Source organism: Rhinatrema bivittatum, chromosome 6, assembly GCF_901001135.1.
Source record: "Rhinatrema bivittatum chromosome 6, aRhiBiv1.1, whole genome shotgun sequence".
NCBI classification, from domain to species: domain Eukaryota; kingdom Metazoa; phylum Chordata; class Amphibia; order Gymnophiona; family Rhinatrematidae; genus Rhinatrema; species Rhinatrema bivittatum.
Genome location: NC_042620.1, coordinates 247,815,066 through 247,834,509, shown reverse-complemented (window position 1 = coordinate 247,834,509; position 19,444 = coordinate 247,815,066). Strand labels below are relative to the sequence as shown.

The following is a 19,444-nucleotide window of genomic DNA, read 5'->3' as shown; positions in this document are numbered from 1 at the left end:
GGTCTGCTGATGCTTCTTCGAAGGCTCAGTTAGGCACTCTTCCTTTCAAGAGCAAGTTGCTTTTTGGTGAGGACCTGGAGCAGCTTATTAAATCCTTGGGTGAGAACAAGGTCCACAAGCTGCCAGAAGACCGTCCCAAACAGTCGAAGTCTTTCTTCCCGACTCGCACTTGCTTCAGGGGGAACCACTGATACGGCAACAGGGCTCATGGCTCCTTCCCCAGGGGAGGTGTGTCCAGGTCCCAGTCTTGGTACCATTCCTTTCGTGGCCGTCAAGGTTTCCGAGATGGCCATCAGCAACACACGACCACTAAGTCAGCTCCCCAATGAGATTCGGCTGGTCCATTCCTCCGAACGAAACTTAGGTGGGCGTCTTTCTCTGTTTCTCGAGGAGTGGGCCAAAATCACTTCCGATCTCTGGGTCCTCGAGGTGATAGAACACGGCTACGTGTTAGTTTGCCAGGGACCTGCCGGATCTATAATATCGTGTTCCCTTGCGGCCGTTCCAAGCAACCTGCAGCCTGTCACACCCTGTTGAGGCTTCAGGATTTGAGGGCGATCCTTCCGGTACTGGTGCAAGAACAGGGCACTGGCCAGTATTCAATTTACTTCGTTGTTCCCAAAAAAGACGATTCCTTTCACCCCATTCTGGATCTCAAAAGGGTCAATCGGGCCCTCAAGGTTCCCCGTTTCAAGATGGAAACCCTGCGTGCAGTGATTGCGGCGGTCCGTCCTGGTGAATTCCTCGCCGGGACGGACCGCCGCAAAAAAACGACCCGTTCTGGCAGATAAAACGAAGCACATCCCTAATATATAGTGAAGAAATGTGACAAGGTAGTGACTAAGGCAAGAGAAATTCTGGGATGCATAGAGAGAGGCATAAACAGCAGGAGAAAGGAGGTGATAATGCCCCAGTACAGGTCTTTGGTGAGGCCTCACCTTGAAGAACTGTGTTCAGTTCTGGAGACCGTTTCTCAAAAAGGATAGAGACAGTATGGAAGCAGTCTGGAGAAAGGCAACCAAAATAGTGTGGGGTCTACATTGAAAGACTTATGAGGCTGAGGGACCTAAATATGTAAACCCTAGAGGAGAGAAGAGACAGAGAAGATATGATACAGACATTTAAATACCTGAAGGGTATAAATAATGCACAAGAATCAAATCTTTTCAGATGGAAAGGAAGCTGTAGCACCAGGGGTTATGATATGAAATTCCAAGACAGTAGGCTCAGGAACAATATCAGGAAATATTTCTTCATGGAAAGAGTGGTGGATGCACGGAATACCATCCCAGAAGAGGTGGTGAAGACAAGAACAGTAATGGAATTTTTAAAAGGGCATGGGCTAAACACAGAGGAACACTAGTGGCTAGAGGATAGAAATGAAGAAGTAGGGTAACTTGTGTTAATTTTAGGTGTAGAATCAAAGGGATGTGACTGCCCTAATCAAAGTCTATACACAAGAAACAGTATGGCAGGAAACAATCTCAAGTGTCAATGTATTTTCAAACTTAGCATATCTTTTATTCGTAATTCTCAGATGTATCATCCAGCTATTTCTTCATACAAGCTTTAAATCATAATATCGCAAACAGCAATATTTAGAATTTGGGTGTACAATGTACATGCAGACTTTACTGCTCTCCAGGCTGTATGAAAATTTTCCTCTTAAAATATTTCATAAGCAACTGAAGCTCCAGTTTTCTCCAGGACCAAAATGTCTTTTAGGAACTGTATTATAAACTCACCTAGACTAAGCCATTTCCTCTTGAGACATAAGAGTCCATACAGATCATGTTAATTTTTACATCATGTCTTGAGGCCCAGAAAGACAGAAGAGTAAGTCATTTGCCCTGAAAAAGAATATTCATACACAAAAACCAAACACAGATTAAATCAGTCTCACCCACACAAAGTTCTGAGGCACAAAAAAGACTAAGCCTACTTACAGGCATGGTGGACCCACATTGGATCTAGTTTTTGTTAATTCTTCCAGATCCTCTGATTGCCAAAACAGCTTGATCGTGACACCTATTCCCTGTTATGATCATTTTTTTAAAATTTCTTTTACGCATCCATTACATGAGATTAATCAGATCTCATCCCACCTGAAACCTTCTACAAATTAATTTTTTTTCTAAAAACAGGTCACATTGATTGTAAGAAATTTTCTGAATGGTTATTAGTTGAATTGAGTAATTTAAATCCAACAAATACTAATGATGCAGTTTCCAGCTGGAGGTTTATAATAACAGCTGAGACAGATAAATTGTCCCCTTTGAAACTCGTTTCCTGGAAACCTAAATCAGGTCCCAGCTGGATGACACCCGTCCTTAGATAATTCATCATCTGCTTTGTAAACATGAACGCCAATAGTGTACACGTCTGACCAGCGACTCTTTGACTACTTTCAAGTTAACATTGTGCCAATGTACAGCACATGTATTTGAGACAAAAAAATCTATTAACTCAAAAAGAGTCCATGCTATTGGATATAACCTAAAAGAACTGTTTCACAATGCGAAAAAGTTAACTGAAACTCAGTCCAACTCCGCCATTCCTCATAATACTTCTTTACCCTCCTGTAATGATTTCTTGAATTTCTTTACCTCATTTTCTGCCTGATACAATGAGATGTCTCTACTAATTGGGCTTCATTTGATGATATGTCAATCTCTGAAGTCAAAGATGCAATTCGTAACATTAACACCTTTTGTGCTCCAAATATTTATGCTGTTCCTGTATTGATTGTCTGCAGATAAAAAAAACTGCATCCTCTTTAGCTATTAACCTATCCTTGAAAGAAGGGATCTGTTCCCCCCTCCCTCAAGAAAGCCTCGGTAAGACTGCTCCTAAAAAAAGAGGGACTAAACTCACTTTATATGACAAATTATAGACCTATCTCCTCTTTGTCATTTATGATTAAATTGCTAGAATGCATAGTTTTGTATCAACCTTCTGATTTTGTAGAAAATCACATTTTAGACTTACTTCATTTTGGTTTCAGAAAGTCTCTGAGCACAGAAACCCTTTTGGTTTCCTTAACTGACACCTTTAAAAGAGGGCTTGATGCCAGAAATAGCTACATTCTTGTACTACTTGATATCTCATCAGCGTTCAACGTGCTAGATCACGACATCTTCTTATTTTGTCTAAGGGAATGTGATATATCTGATGTTGTCTTATCTTGGTTTGTCTTATCTATCTGAACGCACATACCAGGTAAGGATCAAGCAACGGCACTCTCGGTGGTCAGCTAAATCCACCGGCATTCCTCAGGGCTCAGGGCACCCTGCATTATTATTCAATATACATCTGGCACCCATTAGTAAGATACTGGCAAATTTGTGCAACGGTTATCAAATTTATGCCAACAATCTTCAATTCTTCATCTGCATTCATCAGAACTGGTTATAGACACAGTTGACATAATCTATATTTGTATGTCAATTATAAAACAATGGTTGCAACATAATAAACTGCTCTTGAATGTTACAAAGTCAGAGTTTACCATCATCCATCGTTATTTTAATAACTCTTTTCCATCATCTGTGACCATTGAGAGTTTGATGTTTCCAATCCTACCACATGTGAAGAGTCTTGGGATATGGGTAGAAACTCGTCTTTCATTTTCTATGAAATAAAAGCCATGACTAAAGCTGGATTTTATAAACTACATGTTCTCCATGGCTTAAAAACCCTGTTGGAACAGTGTGATTTTAGGACAGTTGTTCAATCCTCCGTTCTTCTAGTATTGGATTATTGTAATGCACTCTGCATTAGAGTGCCTGGAAATAAACTGAGGGCAATACAGATTTTGCAGAACACCGCTGCGCAGCTGATCTCTGGAATGAGGAAACAGGAATACATTATTCCGGTCCCAATAGACCTGCATTGGCTGATGGTGTCCTATGAGGTCAGATGTCAATGATGGCCCATATACTATTGAAACTGAACTCACTTCCTTGGTCACTTAGATTTTCCCAGAGAGGACTCTTGGATTGTCCCTCAGTCAGAAGGGCATGACAGGTGGAAACTAGGGAAACTGCCTTTTCGGTTGCAGCTCCCAATATTTGTAATTCTTTTCCAGAGGCTTTATGTTTAGCAGAAGATTCAAGGGCTTTTAAGTAAATGCTAAAAAGACATTTGCTTAATCATGCCTTTCATTAACTTGTGCTAGTGATCTGATTGATGTTCCTATGAGACTTGATGTTTTGCCTTTTCTTTTTGTTTTATTCATTTTAACTGTGTGTGTAATTTGTAAATTGCCTAGGCATTTAGAGCAAATAATAAAAAATAAACCAATATAACACTTTAAAAAGCTAAAGGTCAACACAGACCAACTATAAAATGATCATACTTAAATGTACCTAAATTGTGTGGATATTACATCTCTGTACACCCAAGGGCATGAGGGATCATTATTCCCCCAATGTTATGTCATTGTGTACAGTGTCTCATACTGCAAATATAAATGCTGAGGTGTTCTGTCTTTTGAAAAGTGCTTTCTGTTCTAGTTCCCTGGCTCATAATTAACAATTATTCAAATAGTATCTACTAGAGATTTGCTAATGGTGCTTTTTTTTTTTTGTCCTTTAACAAGGGAGAATCAGGCACTAATGGAGTTGCAGGAAGACCTGGCAATCTTGGAAACCCTGGGGAAAAGGTGAGAAGGCAGTAAAATGAAAGGACACTTAAGCTTCCTTATTACGTTATCATAGATTATGCATTTATAATAGATTTTACATGAAAAATTACATTAAACATACTCTCTGAAGGAAAACAAATATTACTTACAACATGTATATTAAATTTACATGCAATGCTTTCAAAGTCAACCAGAAAACCTTGCAAAAAAGTAAATTAAAAAAAAAAAGACACTTAAAACCTACCGTATTTGCCGGCGTATACGATACACTTTTTTCCCCTGAAAATAGGTGAAAAATAAGGAGTGCGTCTTGTGCGCCAGTTATCAAAATTTACAGCATCCAGTGGGGGGGGGGGGGGGGAGTGACGCAGTGGCGTCGGGGAGTGAGGGCGCAATCCCACAGAACTCAAGGGCGTGCCAGACCCTGATAGAAGCGCCCACGACAAGGCCGAACCGGGACTTCCTCCGGTGCCGCTTCACCGTTCAAAGCAAGACCGCCAAAACCGGAGTCCCGCCCATTCCCTTACGTCATACGCACCCGGATAGCTGCCCCTCCTCCTTTTCCGCCTCTGAGACGGGAACATCCAATGGGCTGACTGCGCCAGGGACGGCGGCAGCTGATAGACTGCGAAAAAGGAACGTCACAGCACCCGCTTAGGGCCGGGCGAGAAGGCTAGAGGGTGCGGCCGCTTGCTCCCGCTGCGATAGCCATCTTATGATTGGTAAAGCGCATAAATCGCGTCTCGGACCGAAAGGTATACAATCGCCCTGTTAACGATTTTTTTCACTTCGCCTTTTGATGCATTGTGAAGTGTGTGATTGCGGGCTTCCTAGCCTTGGAAAGTGAGATCTTTTTTTGCAGCGAGTAATTAAGGCATGGGACAAGAGCCCTGCAAGCTTCCTGCTCCTGGGAATGGGGGTCAGTGTCCTGCTGCTACTGGTGCGGGTGCAGTTTAGTCCTTCTTTATTCTAATTACAAAATAATCATTTTATTTTTTGTCCGAACATGCAAATAAAACTCCTCCAATCTGATGTGCGTCGCTCCCTCCCCCCCACCGGATGCTGTAAATTTTGATTCCTCGCGCCCTCGCTCCCCAATTGGCTGGTGCACCGGAGGGCGCAGAGATTGCTAAAGCATTCAGGACATTACACCATACCAAAACAGCACACTAAATGATTTAAAAAGAGTTTATCATTGGCTCTCTGGGATATTCATTTTATACAAAGAAGCCTGTGACTGGTTTGCCTTTCCTGACTCTTATGGGTAATGGTAACAAGAAAAGAAAGGATTTCAAATATGCTGGAAAAGTGCCCACTGTCTGAGGTTACTGTCTTAAGCTGAAATCCATTCCGGTACCAGCATATTATGTACCTATGGTAATTGGCATCTCCACAATTCGGCACCCAGAGCATGATACATGTTTTGGCTATTAGGAAACTTGTGTGGACAAATAGAGAATGGTACCTAAGGAAGACGAGCTTGATCAAAGATACAGAATAGAATACTGGAAGAGGAGCCGCTGACCTTACCATTAATAATATGGTTCCAAAAACCTGATATTTAGTACGTTAATTTTCTGCACTCCTCTGTGGAGATAATTTCTGTCTTAAAAGCCCTAGCAGGGTGAATATTCATTCCGCTGACCATTTTATAATGCATTTCCCACACTAGTCACACCCAGCTTGCAGCTTCTCCTGGATTTCCACAATTGTGGAAGCAATATTCGAATTGTACATCAGAAAATACACTGAGTTAAGAACATAAAAACATAAGAAATTGCTATACTGGTTCAGACCAAGGGTCCATCAAGCCCAGCATCCTGCCTCCAACAGTAGCCAATCCAGTCCATAAGAACCTGGCAAGTACCGGTACCCAAAAACTAAGTTACTGTTGCTAGTAGTAATAGCAGTGGCTATTTTCTAAGTCAACTTAATGGACTTCTCCTCCAAGTTTTAGACACTGAAACTGCAACCCACAATCTTGATCACCGGCGTTACGTTATCCCCCGCTTTCCCCTCCCATTGTGCCCTGCTCTTGGCAAAACACAAAACATGGCTCAAAAGCAACGCAGATTCTGCTACAATATTGCATTCAAGCTACGAGTGATTGTGTATGCTAAACAACATGTAAACAGAGCAGCAGAGAGGAATTAGGGCCACCGCCAACTGAAAAGATGATAAGAACTTGGAGAAGACAGGAAGAGGACTTACAAAAGGCTATGCATAGTAAACACAGTCTGCGACATGGAATTGCAAAATGGCCAGAACTAGAAGAAGAACTAAAAACTTGGATATTAGACCTCAGAAGCTCGGGATTTTCAGTTTCCACAAAAATGATTATTCAACAAGCAAGAGTGATAGCCACTAACAGGGGCATCGCTGGTTTTACAGGATCAATGTCATGGTGTTCTAGATTCATGAAGAGAAGTGACCTAAGAATGCGAACTAAAACAAAAATAGCACAAAAGATGCCAACAGAATATGAAGAAAAGATTTTCGAGTTTCATAGATTTGTCATTAGTACAAGAAAAAGAGAAAATTTTGAACTTTCACAAATAGGAAACATGGATGAGGTCTTACTGACGTTCGATGTACCCTCAAACAGAACAGTAGATTCCAATGGTGCAAAAAGTGTTGTTGTTAAAACATGTGGGCATGAAAAAATGCATTAAAAAGTCGTGTTGGCTTGCTGTGCCAATGGAACAAAATTGCCGCCTCTTGATTTTCAAAAGGAAAACCTTGCCCAAGGAAAAACTGCCTAAAGGTGTGTTTGTGCATGTTCATCCTAAGGGCTGGATGGGTGACGGGGGGATGAAGTTGTGGATAGACAATGTGTGGTTTAGGTGTCCTGGTGGACTGTTAAAGGAACCTGCCTTGCTAGTATGGGATCAGTTTCGGAGTCACAGAACAGAAGCTGTGAAAAATAAAATCTACCAACTGAAAACTCAAATAGCTGTAATTCTAGGTGGCCTAACGAGCTAGCTTCAACCTTTAGATGTCTGCATTAATAAACCATTTAAAGGATTCATGAAGGAGAAATGGAACAGTTGGATGCAGTCTACAGATTTTGAAGTGACAGCATCAGGAAGAAGGAAGAGGCCTAGCATTTCGCAGATTTATGAATGGGTCAAAACTTCATGGGATGCTGTGAAACATGAGACAGTTGTAAAGTCATTTAAGAATTGTGGAATTAGTAACTCACTTGATGGCACAGAGGATGATTTGTTATACGAAGACTCCGTTTCTGAAGAACAGGCTTCAAGTGATTCTTTATTTAGCTCTGGAGAGGAATTTCTGGGTTTTGAGGATGAAGATTGAACTACAGTGTTCCCTAGTTACATCCTAGTTACATGGATGAAGATTGAACTACAGTGTTTCCTAGTTACATCCTAGTTACATTTTTGTAGACATAAATAACTATAAAATTAGTTCAATAAATCATTATGGATATTCATAAAAAAATATAGATAATTATTTGTTTCCTTAAAAATGTGTATAAAAAGGGGGGGGGGCGTCTTATACGCCACTGAGTCCTATACGCCACCAAATATGGTATATGGTATTAGGCCTATTGTAACATGTGTTCGGTTTGGGCTTATCACTCAGAAAGCCATGTGTAAAAGAATTATAATAGTAACTTTGCATACCAAGACAATACTAAATGCCAGCACACAAACAGTAAAAACCCTATCTATGAAAAGGCAGCCGTGCTAATATTACAAAGGCCCTAAAACACCAATATACCTCCTATTAGGAAATTAGAGAAAGCCAGGCTGCTACAGATCCCTACATAGAAACTACATGCTGGCAGAATATCTCACCTTGCAGAATACAGACAGACCCTCACCAAATACAGAATAAAAATATTAAAGACCATAAGATTAAATAGAAATGCGCAGACAAACACTGAACTGGAAACCACAGCAAGCCAGACTGTGTATGCATTCCAACAATGGAAAAACAGAATCACCATTCCTCAGAAAAAAATCAAGAAAATAAAATAGTAATAAAATCATACTATTTTATTATTTACAGGTGCTTATTATATTCCATAATTCATTACCAGAAAACTGTTCAAAGCAGATACTACTAATAAAAAGAATACATATTTCATTACGACAGGTTCCCTTAATGAATTTCAGAGCTGAATAATTCTTGTTTGCAGTCTTATGTGTCTTCTCATGTCTTCTCCCCTCTTGCTATCGCCCCCTGATCTGCTAGCTATGCCAGCTTTATTCTTCTGTCCTTTAAACTCCAAACATGGTTATTTCACTTTCTACTTGACAGGGTGAGCCAGGGGCTCGGGGAGATTCTGGAGAGAAAGGTGAATCCGGAGACGAGGTGGGTAATGTGCCTCATTTATTAGGATTCTTTGGGGAAACTGAATACAGAATTATTTTATGGTTATGTAATTACAATTTCTTTCTTTTAGGGAGATGCTGGCCCTGATGGACCCACAGGAGAAAGGGTAAGAAGAGGCTGCCTGACTGTGAAAATAATTTCCAGCTCAGCTGCTTCTGCTGGGCTAGTTTTTGAGGCAACAAGAACACTTTTACATCTGGTTTATGCGTCTGATATACTAAGAGTTCCAGAAAAAAATAAGTTATTGGACTCCTAAGAAAGAGACCTTATTATAATTTGCAACAGTGCATTCAATTGAACAGCAGGCAGGGCAAATTTAATCTGCCCACTTCTTCTGTTACACTCTCTTGTTACGTGGTATCAACCTTGTTTCTAAGGAGAATAAGGGTCTGAAAGCTATTTAAATCCATTTCCATGGATAAAGGTGTGTTACCTACAGAAATGGGGTGTTTGAAAATTGATGATTTCCTACGTGTAGCCAGATGGATTCAGGACCATTGGGTTATGTGCTCTTCTGCTAGCAGATGGGAGACGAGTCAGATTTCAAAGCTGACATCACCCTAGATATACCCCTGCAGTAACCTCAGTTCCTCAGTATCTCTCCGTCTCCTAGGAGATGCGGACACTATCCCACACTCTAGCACAGAATTAGGAAAATTACAGCAAGAAGACAAAATTACCTTTAAAAAAGATCGAGCCCCGCTCTCTTGCGGTGATACCTAAGGGTCCCACCCCCAGTTGAGAATTCCTGAGGTGATCTCCAATATCCCTCAGAGATAGCCCAGAGGGGACCAAAGCCTGGTCCCTCGCTGTCTGAGGATGGGTCCGGAACTACTACATACGATAGCTCCCCGGACCTATGCACCTATGAGATGTCTTCTCCACAAGAGGGCACCTCAGGGGCCCCTACTCCAACTCCCCCTGGGATTAACATGGACCCAGGGACCTTCTCCTGGTTAGAATTTTTCCAAGGGCTGCAAGCCTTTGTTCAGGTGCAATCAGCCCTGGCTGCAAGCTGGGCTCTACCCCTGCTAGAAGCACAAGATCCTCCCAGCCCTACTCGGATGCCTTGAGACATGCCTTGCCTAACCAAGAATCTCCCTGACAGGGACCCAGACATCTCAGATGATGATGGTGGCTCCCTGGAAGAGGGAAAAATCCCTCCAAACCTGGAACCATACCGAACCATGCTTCGCTTCTTCCATAGGGACGAATTACCAGTCCTTGTTCCCAGACTCTGAAGACTCTGGGAATTCCAGGCACGGACCCTATGGCGGAACCAAAGAAGAACCCCATCTTGGTGTCCCTTCATAAAGCGTCATGCTACTTCCCATGATGGAAGCCATCCAGGAACTGATTGACCTGGAGTGGGATGCCCCAGAGGCCAGCTTTAAAGGAGGTCGGGCCTTGGAAGCCCTATGCCCTCTGGAACCAGCGACCAAGGAATGCCTGCGTTTTCCGAAAGTGGATGCCATGGTCTGTGCCGTCTCAAAGCAAACAACCATTTCCTTTGCGGGAGGGGCTGCATTGAAGGATACTCAGGATAGACGATTGGAATCCATTCTTAAGCAGGCCTTCAAGACAACAGCAATGACACTGCAGATTGCTTCCTGCTGCGTACTGGTGGCATGTTCCTGCTTGCTCCTCTCAAGAGAGGCAAATAACTCTGGAACATATACCAATGAGATGATGGAACCTGCAGCAGCTTTCCTGATGGACACAAGCTTAGATCTGGTGCGTACTTCAGCCAGAGGAGTAGCCTTGGTAGTGGCAGCTAGAAGACAGCTATGGCTGCGGAATTGGTCTGCTGATGCGACCTCTAAAGCAAATCTCACAAGAATGCCCTTTAAAGGATCTCTCTTATTCAGAAGCGAAATGGAGAAGTTAGCCAGCAAGTGGGGCGAATCTCCAGTACCTCGGCTACCAGAAGACAGGGGTAAATGATCCCAGTGCCCCTCTCTCAGAAGAACCAGGGGCAGAGGCTCTCAACGATTTCGACCCTACCGGAACTCACAGTTCCAGGCACCTCGTCCCTCCGGAAGGTCCCAGCCCTTTCAGAACTGACAGACCAAGAGAGGAACAGGCCCGGGGCAGGCTCCAGCTGTGCTCCCCAATGAGAATGGGCCGACCCATCCATAGGAAGAGGAAATAGGGGGTTGACTTTCTTTCTTCTACCAACGATGGATCGAGATCACGTCGGACAAATGGGTACTAAACATCATTCGAGAAGGTTACTCTCTGGAGTTCCGCAGCATCGCTCGGGACAAATTTATGATGTCACCTGCCACTCCCACACCAAGATACTGGCAGTGGAAGCCACTCTGACAAGACTACTCAGTCTGAAGGCAATAACTCCGGTTCCTATACCCCAACAAAATAAGGGGCGCTATTCCATCTATTTTGTTGTTCCCAAGAAGGAAGGATCATTCCGACCCATCTTGGATCTCAAGAACGTCAACAGTCATCTGTGGATACTACACTTCCGCATGGATACTCTTCGCTCCATAATAATAGCAGTACAACCAGGAGAGTTCCTAACATCACTGGACCTCTCCGAAGCCTACCTTCACATTCCACAGTCCATCAAGATCACCAGCATTTTCTACACTTTGTGATACTGGGACATCATTACCAGTTCTGAGCACTACCCTTCGGCCTAGCAACCGTCACCAGAACATTCTCCAAAATTATGGTGGTCATGGTGGCAACACTGAGGAAGGAAGGGATCTTGGTACACCCTTACCTGGACGTCTGGCTGATCAGGGCAAATTCTTCGAAAGAGAGCCGGCAGGTGACCAGCAGAACCTACTGCAGGAGCTCAGTTGGGTCGTGAACACGGTCAAGAGCAGTCTGCAGCCCTCTCAGTCTCTAGAGTACCTGGGGGCCCACTGCGACACCAAACAGAACAAAGTCTTCCTCCCTCCCCCGAGGAGAAGGAAGCTGATGGAACAATTATGACTATTGATGACCAATGCACTCTGCAAGGTATGGGACTATCTTCAAGTCCTTGGCCTCATGGCATCAACCCTGGAGCTCAATCTGTGGGCAAGGGCCCACATGCGACTGCTCCAGCACTCCTTACTGTCACGCTGGAACCCACTGTCCCAGGACTACTCAATTCACCTCCAACTACCAGCAGAGGTATGTTCTCAGCTCCAGTGGTGGCTACAGGAAGACCACCTTAGCAGAGGAGTAAGCCTATCCCCACCGAACTGGATCTTGCTCACCACGGATGTGAGCTTGTGAGGGTGGAGTGCCCACTGTCAGGAACTGACGGCCCAGGGACAATGGAGCAAGGAAGAGGCGGGAAGGAACATAAGCCGCCTGGAAACTTGAGCAGTCAGACTAGCATGCCTGCGATTCAGCCACAGACCCCGAGGCAAAGTGATTTGAGTAATGTCGGACAACGCTACAACGGTTGCCTACATCAACTGCCAAGGAGGATCCAGGAGCCAGCAGATGTCTCTGGAGATAGACCCTCTCATGGCATGGGTGGAAATAAACCTACAAGGGATCTCAGCCTCCCACATCGCAGGAAAAGACAACGTCTCAGCAGACTTCCTCAGCAGAAAGAGCCTGGACCCGGGGGAATGGATGCTGTCGACCACAGCCTTCCAACTGATAGTAAAATGCTGGGGCCTCTCAGCTATGGATCTATTGGCCACATATCACAGTGCCCAAGTCCCCAGGTTCTTCAGCTGCAGACTAGAGCCACACTCCCAAGGGATAGACAGTCTTGTCCAGACCTGGTCAGAGGAAGGCTTACTGTATGCCTTCCCTCCATGGCCACTACTGGGCAAGGTCATCCGCAAGATAGAACATCACAGGGGACTAGTTGTACTAGTGGCCTCGGATTAACCAAGACGCCCATGGTACGCAGACATGCAAAGACTCCTTGCGGGGAGCCCTCTGTGCCTACCTCCACAAAGGGACCTTTTCTAGCAGGGCCCGATTCTTCACGAAGATCCATCTCGATTCTCTCTTACGGTCTGGCCCTTGGGAGGACCCGCCTGAAGAAGTGCGGTTACTCAAAGGCCTTGATTGACAACCTGCTTCGAGTGTGCATGTTCTTAACATCACTGGCATACATACAGATCTGGAGAATATTCGAAGCCTGATGCGAGGACCGCAAGATATTCCCGCGGACGGCCACGATCCCCATGATTCTGGAGTTTCTACAGGACGGTATGAAGAAGGGGTTGTCACTCAACTCCCTCAAGGCCCAAGTAGCCACCCTCTCCAGTTTCAGAGCTGAAGTGAACAGCATCCGTCTTTCAGCTCATCTGGATATGACTCGTTTCCTAAAAGGGGTTAAGCAACTTCGGCCACCCCTAAAGGGATGCCCCTATGGAACCTCAATCTGGTATTAGACTTCCTAGCGGGGGCTTCCTTCAGATCAACGCGCAGTCTGTCACTACGCCTCTGTAACATTGAATATGGTATTCCTATGGCAATATGTTCAGCAATATGTTCAGCAATATGTTCAGCTCGTCGCATCTCCGAACTACAGGCACTATCCTGTCGGGAACTGTTCCTTAGGTTTATTCCTGGAACCAATCAGCTGCACACCGTCCCTTCCTTCCTACCAAAAGTGGTTTCTGAGTTTCATTTGAACCAAGCCATCTCCCTACCATCTCCGAATGAACATAAGGACTCTGAAGACTCACGCCTCCTTCGCCATCTAAATATCGGCAGACTCCTGATGCGATACCTGGAAAGATCGGAACCAGTGCGCAAAATGGATCGCTTGTTTGTTCTTCACAGTGGGAAGAAGCAAGGAGAAGCGGCCTCGTGGGCATCCATAGACCGCTGGATCAAGGAAGTAACCAAGGCAGACTACATAGAGGCAGGAAAGCATTTACCACTGCAGGTTAAGGCTCATTATACTAGGGCCCAAGCAGTATCTTGGGCAGAAACCAAGCTGCTATTGCCTGCCGAGATCTGTCGGGCGGCGATGTGGTCCTCCCTATACGCCTTCTCCAGGTTCTACTGCTTGGATGTCAGGCCTGAGAAGATGCAGCTTTCACAAGGGCAGTACTAAGTGGGCCACGAGCAGCCTCCCACTCTGTCTGGGAGTAGCTTTTGTACATCCCACTGGTCCTGAGTCCATCTGGCTACACACTAGGAAATGGAGAAATTACTTACCTGATAATTTCGTTTTCATTAGTGTAGACAGATGGACTCAGCATCCTGCCCATGGCTGCCCCTGAGAAGGAGGACCTCGGAAAGTGACTTTCAAGACTAAACAAATATGGGTAAGCCGTTGCCTACCCCTAGTTCAAGACACCAGCAGTTAGTCTGGTGTCAGCGTTAACTTGGTTGAGTGCACTGGCGGTCTCCAGTTTTTTTAAATCAGTTGAATCAGTTTAATCAAGTTTAAGGAGTTTAATCAAGTTGTTTAAGCAAGATATATATCCACAATGGCTTTTCGAGGAGGATACTGAGGAGATGAGGTCACTGCAGGGGTATATCTAGGGTGATGTCAGCTTTGAAATCCGACTTAGTCTCCCATCTGCTAGCAGAAGAGCACATAACCCTGAGTCCATCTGTCTACACTAAGGAAAACGAAATTATCAGGTAAGTAATTCTCCATTCCCGCTCACTGCGGGTATATGTACGCATGCTGTCTTACCTGCAGCAAAAAGGGGGTCATGTTAAGGAGACAGAGTAGATGTTGGGATGTCATTTTCAAAGCCCCATATATACTTTTGCCCCAGCCTCAAAGCAGGTACAAAATTACCCGCTCTCCTGCAGCTGCCCAAATTTTCAAAGGGAAACCCTCCCATTTGAAAATTAGCTACAGTTCCCATGGGCATTTTCATTATTTCCTCCCCTATTCCTATTGTGACTATTTCAGATCATGTAGTTTGACTGTAACTTTCACTGTCTGTGATATTATTGATCCATGTTGAAAAAGAGGGCCCTAACATCAATTACATCTGTTTGGCCATAAATAGTCTGATATATTTCTGTATTTTAACCTGAACTTGAAGGCCTACACATACAAAAAATAAAAAGCATGTGTCTGGTTCTCAGTTATAGAGTGCTTATACGACTGAGTTCTTTAAAACTTAGGTCAAACAGATGTTGTAATGGACCTTGAGTGGCAATAAAACATATAAAGTGTACCCTCTTCAGGAGGTAAAGCTGTCCCAATCCTGTTAGTTTCTTAAAAACGTAGACTAGAGAATGGAGCTTCCAACTTGGTTTTCTTTTTTTTACTCCAAAAGGGAGAGTGTGTTGCAAAAATTGATGGGTCTGCAGATATAGTACAAATATTTATTAAAGAAGCAAAAATACACAAAAAGACCAGATCAATAAGCGTGTAATATTCATTGAGTTTAGAGTATAGCTGTGTCCCCTGATACAGGACTATATTTCGCAAAATGCTGCATTGGGAGGAACAAATAGGAATATCTCTAAAATCAAATCAAAGAGAAAAACAGTTAATTCTAACAATTCCAATAAAATGAAATACAATTAAACACTTATATGTGGAAACTACAAAGTATAGAAAAACAATAGAGGACAGAAAAAAGAATTAAAAACACAAAACATAAAAATTAATGTTTAACAGAGAAAACACACGATGTAGATACAAAAGCAAAAATATGATGAAAGGTACATTGCCCACAAGAACCAATAATAAAGATGATCAAAGATGTATTTTCAATTCAGGAAAAGAGCTTAACTGTATGAGAGAGAAAAATATGGGGGCAGGATGGGGGGAAGGAAGGAGGAGGGGGAGGATAAAAGGGGCGGGGAAAGGGGGAGAAGGGGAAGGAAGAGAAAGGGGAAAGAGGGAACTTTTTTTTTTAATTTTATAGCTTAAAAATCAAATCTGCATATAAGAATTGGACATATGAAATGAGGAGAATACCATAATCGCAGAGAATGTCTGGGTTACCAGAGAGCTTATCACGGATTGGGCAACAAAGATAATAGGGGAGAATGTAAATGAAGGAGAGAAATGGGGAGCATTAAAGAAGTTGTACAGTTTTAAGAGGTTTTTAAGGAGAGTTACTGTTCCAGTTACTGTTCTTGCATTTTAGAACACCCGCGGCCATGCGCGTGTCTCACAGTCCGTGTGGAAGAGCCGGCTGTGCAAAAAGGGGCAGGCTGGGGGAGGGGCGGGGACGGGCCAGCTGGGTCAGTGCCATTAGGCACTGTCCTGGTGAAGCGCGTGCTGGCAGCCGACCAGCGCGCACTATATACTACTGCTCGGGGGAGCAGGTAAGTAAAAAAAGAAAAAAAGCGCTAGGTAGAAGGGTTTTAAGGGTTGGGGCAGGAAGGGTGGTTAGGGAAGTTCCCTCCCAGTCTGCTCCTTTATTGGAGCACACATGTTATAAAATTGGGTCATCCGTGTGCGTGCGCTGGGAACTGCCCACACATGGACGCCCATGCAGCCCTTTTAAAATTTAGCTCTTAGCGATCTGGTCTTTTTGTGTCTTTTTGCTTCTTTAAGAAATATTTGGACTATATTTACAGACCCATCAATTTTCGCAACACACTCTCCCTTTTGGATTTTGTGGTGTTTTTCTTTATTTATAATAACATTAATAAAATGATATACTCAAAAAAAAAAAAAAAAAAGTGCTTTCCATGCTCCTTACAAACAGTAACACTTGTGTAACTCCTGGGCAGGATGAAACCTTTAGCTGGCACCCAGGGGCACATAGAAGGGATGAACCCTTTCTGCACACGACGCCGCTTTACTCTCTATGTATCTCCACGGTTAGCATTAACTCTGTGAGTTCCAGGATTCCACATGGGGATGAACAATAGTTCTTATACCCAGCTTTTGCAATACAAGCCCCTCACCGTCCTTTGTGCAGAGCATCAACAATTAACACAGTCTTTTCTGCCATAAAACACACTGAGAAGCAAGGCGTTTTCCAGCTTGCTTTATTGATAGCTAATTTGATGACTGAATAATATTTACAGCTTCAGTTCTGATTTCAATCAGAGTCCATAAGTAATAAGACAGCAGAAAGATCAATAAACTTGTGACGTCACTCCTTTGGTAAAGTCTTTCCACTTTTATGCAAGCATATTTTTCAACACTTCAATTCCTTCTCCTCCCAGTTACTCTAATTACTCGGATTTCTCAGATTGAAGATAGTGCAATCCTTCTTAGATTCCCAGTTTTATTCCAGGTTCTTCCCACTGTAGATGGTTAGAATACAGTCCCAATATTTTATCAGAACATAGTCTGTTTCCATACTTTGCCAGAATTCTTCTTAAATACTTTAGCTTTCCTAGTTAGTACCTGATGGGCAACCCCCTCTCAATTATTTCAGCTATATTCACAGTTCTCAAAACAAATATCTTCAGCTTCTTGCCCCTTTAGATCCTTTAGTTTCCTTCCTGCTATGCCATTGGCAGGGATGCTAGTTTCCAGCCAGACTCCTCCACACTTCAGGTTCCCTCAGGATGAAAGACACCACTCTTCCAAGATTTTGGTTACCGCATCCTGGGTGTCAAGGACCATCAGCTCCCAATGGAACAAAAATAGTCTCTGAACCCAAGAGGGAAAAGTCAAATGAGACAGGAAGGGTGGAAACATTTTCCTGCCACACAACAGAGGAGACAGACCAAAATAGCTATGATAAAGTTTAAACTCTGCATCAGGTCACTGTCAGGTCTATTCTCTGAAGGAGAGATAGCACACTGTAGGTCTTCCCTAGCCTTTGATCCAGCCTTCAACACAGGGATGCCCCAATCAACTGCAACAAGGGAGACCAGGCTGTTACAGGGAATTCTCAAAAATGGGTTTAAAAGAATAAAATCAAGCAGAATCAGGTCAGAATGGCAGGCTGACCCCAAAAGGGAAAATTCCTTACTCCTTTCCCATAAATAAGAAAAATAGAAGACACGGGATGGAGGGCTCCTGCTTCTAACAAACTCCAAAATAAAATCCACAACCTGTTGGAACAGAAGCTGAACTGGTTTGATACACCCCTGTTAGTTAGGGAAACCAAAGGATCCCTACACTTGTATCTATATGTAGCCTCTTCTGGACTGAGCAGAGGTCATATTCAGTCCTGGGATAAGTTCTTACAAAGTCCCACAGACCCAGGATGTGGATTCTCCGAATTAGGGTATGGGGTAGTTTTTTCTTTGAAAATCAGCTACATGGTATGCCAGTATAAAAGGACCCACAGACCTAGAACTTAGCTGAAAATTTCCCCCATAAAGTATAACCTCTTTATTGAATGGCTTATGATTGGCTTCTGAAGTATTATGTGGCTAGTAGGGATGTGAATCGTATTTCTGACGATTGAAAAAGTTGTCAGAAATCGGGAGCTCCCCAAAACCGATAGGAAAACCCCACTAAATTGTTCGTGGGGGTTCTTTTATCGTTTTGGGGGAGGGCGGGAAAAACGGCACACAAAAATAACCCCTAAACCCACCCCAACTCTTTAAAACTAATCCCTTAGCTTCCCCCACCCTCCCGACCCCCCAAAAACTTTTTACAGGTACCTGGTGGTCCAGTGGGGGTCCCCTGTCACATGGAGGGAGCACTGGATGGCCGACGCCATCTTTAAAAATGGTGCGGGCCATCCAGTGCTCCTACCATGTGACAGGGGCCGGCCAATGGCACGGATACCCTGTCACATGGTAAGGGCAAAGGACCATCGGCGCCATTTTTATTAGTGGCAGCCGACGGCCCGGGAGCGGGAGATCGCTCCCGGGACCCCCACTGGACCACCAGGTACCTGTAAAAGGTTTTGGGGGGGTGGGAGAAGCTAAGGGATTAGTTTTAAAAGGTCGGGGTGGGTTTTTTGTTTATTGGCTCGGGCGCAGCCGATTAAAAAAAAAAACCCGATCGGGCCGGACGAAAAAAAAATCACGATGTGAAGCGGTTCCGATTCACATATCTAGTGGCTAGTCACCACACCAAATCCTGAACAATATTCTAAGCCAAACAGTCTGGAACAGTATATATGCATCATCTCCTGCAATCTGTAATCAACACTTCATGTTTTTTGGTGATGAACAGTGACTTTGGCTTTCATCTCTCTGGCTGCTAATCCCCTCAGCAGATCTTCCCATCTATTCTGTCACGCTCTGATACATGCAGTTTTTCAGTTCATTTTTTCTTCTCTCCTGACAGGGAGGTGTAGGAGAGAGGGGTTCGCCTGGGATTCCTGGAGCTCGTGGATCAAGAGGCACCAAGGTAATGTTGTTAATACTATTCTGCAATTAGTGTTAACTGCCTGGATGGTCACCAATTATTTTAAGGGTAAATTTCAAAAGATGATCTGGGCAGCTAATTTATCTGGCTATTTTTAGTCATATATTTTTAAGATAATAGTGTTTTGTCTGCTCATTGCTTTAAAATTGTTAGCATTTTTGAAGCTGTAACCCACTTAGAATGCCTCGTGTTGGTTTAGGCAGGATATAAGAAATTTAATTCTTGCTTATATAGAGCTC

At 43.7% G+C, this 19,444-nt stretch overlaps 1 protein-coding gene across 1 annotated transcript in view; it reads left to right on the top strand.

Annotated features, from left to right (window-relative positions):
• Positions 1–19,444, top strand: part of COL6A1 (collagen type VI alpha 1 chain) — a 162,537-nt gene that overhangs the window by 75,447 nt on the left and 67,646 nt on the right. Inside the window, exons 16-19 of the mRNA XM_029606739.1 lie at positions 4,601–4,663; positions 8,933–8,986; positions 9,078–9,113; positions 19,125–19,187. Coding sequence (XP_029462599.1) covers positions 4,601–4,663; positions 8,933–8,986; positions 9,078–9,113; positions 19,125–19,187 — 216 coding nt within the window. The remainder of the gene's footprint in view (positions 1–4,600; positions 4,664–8,932; positions 8,987–9,077; positions 9,114–19,124; positions 19,188–19,444) is intronic.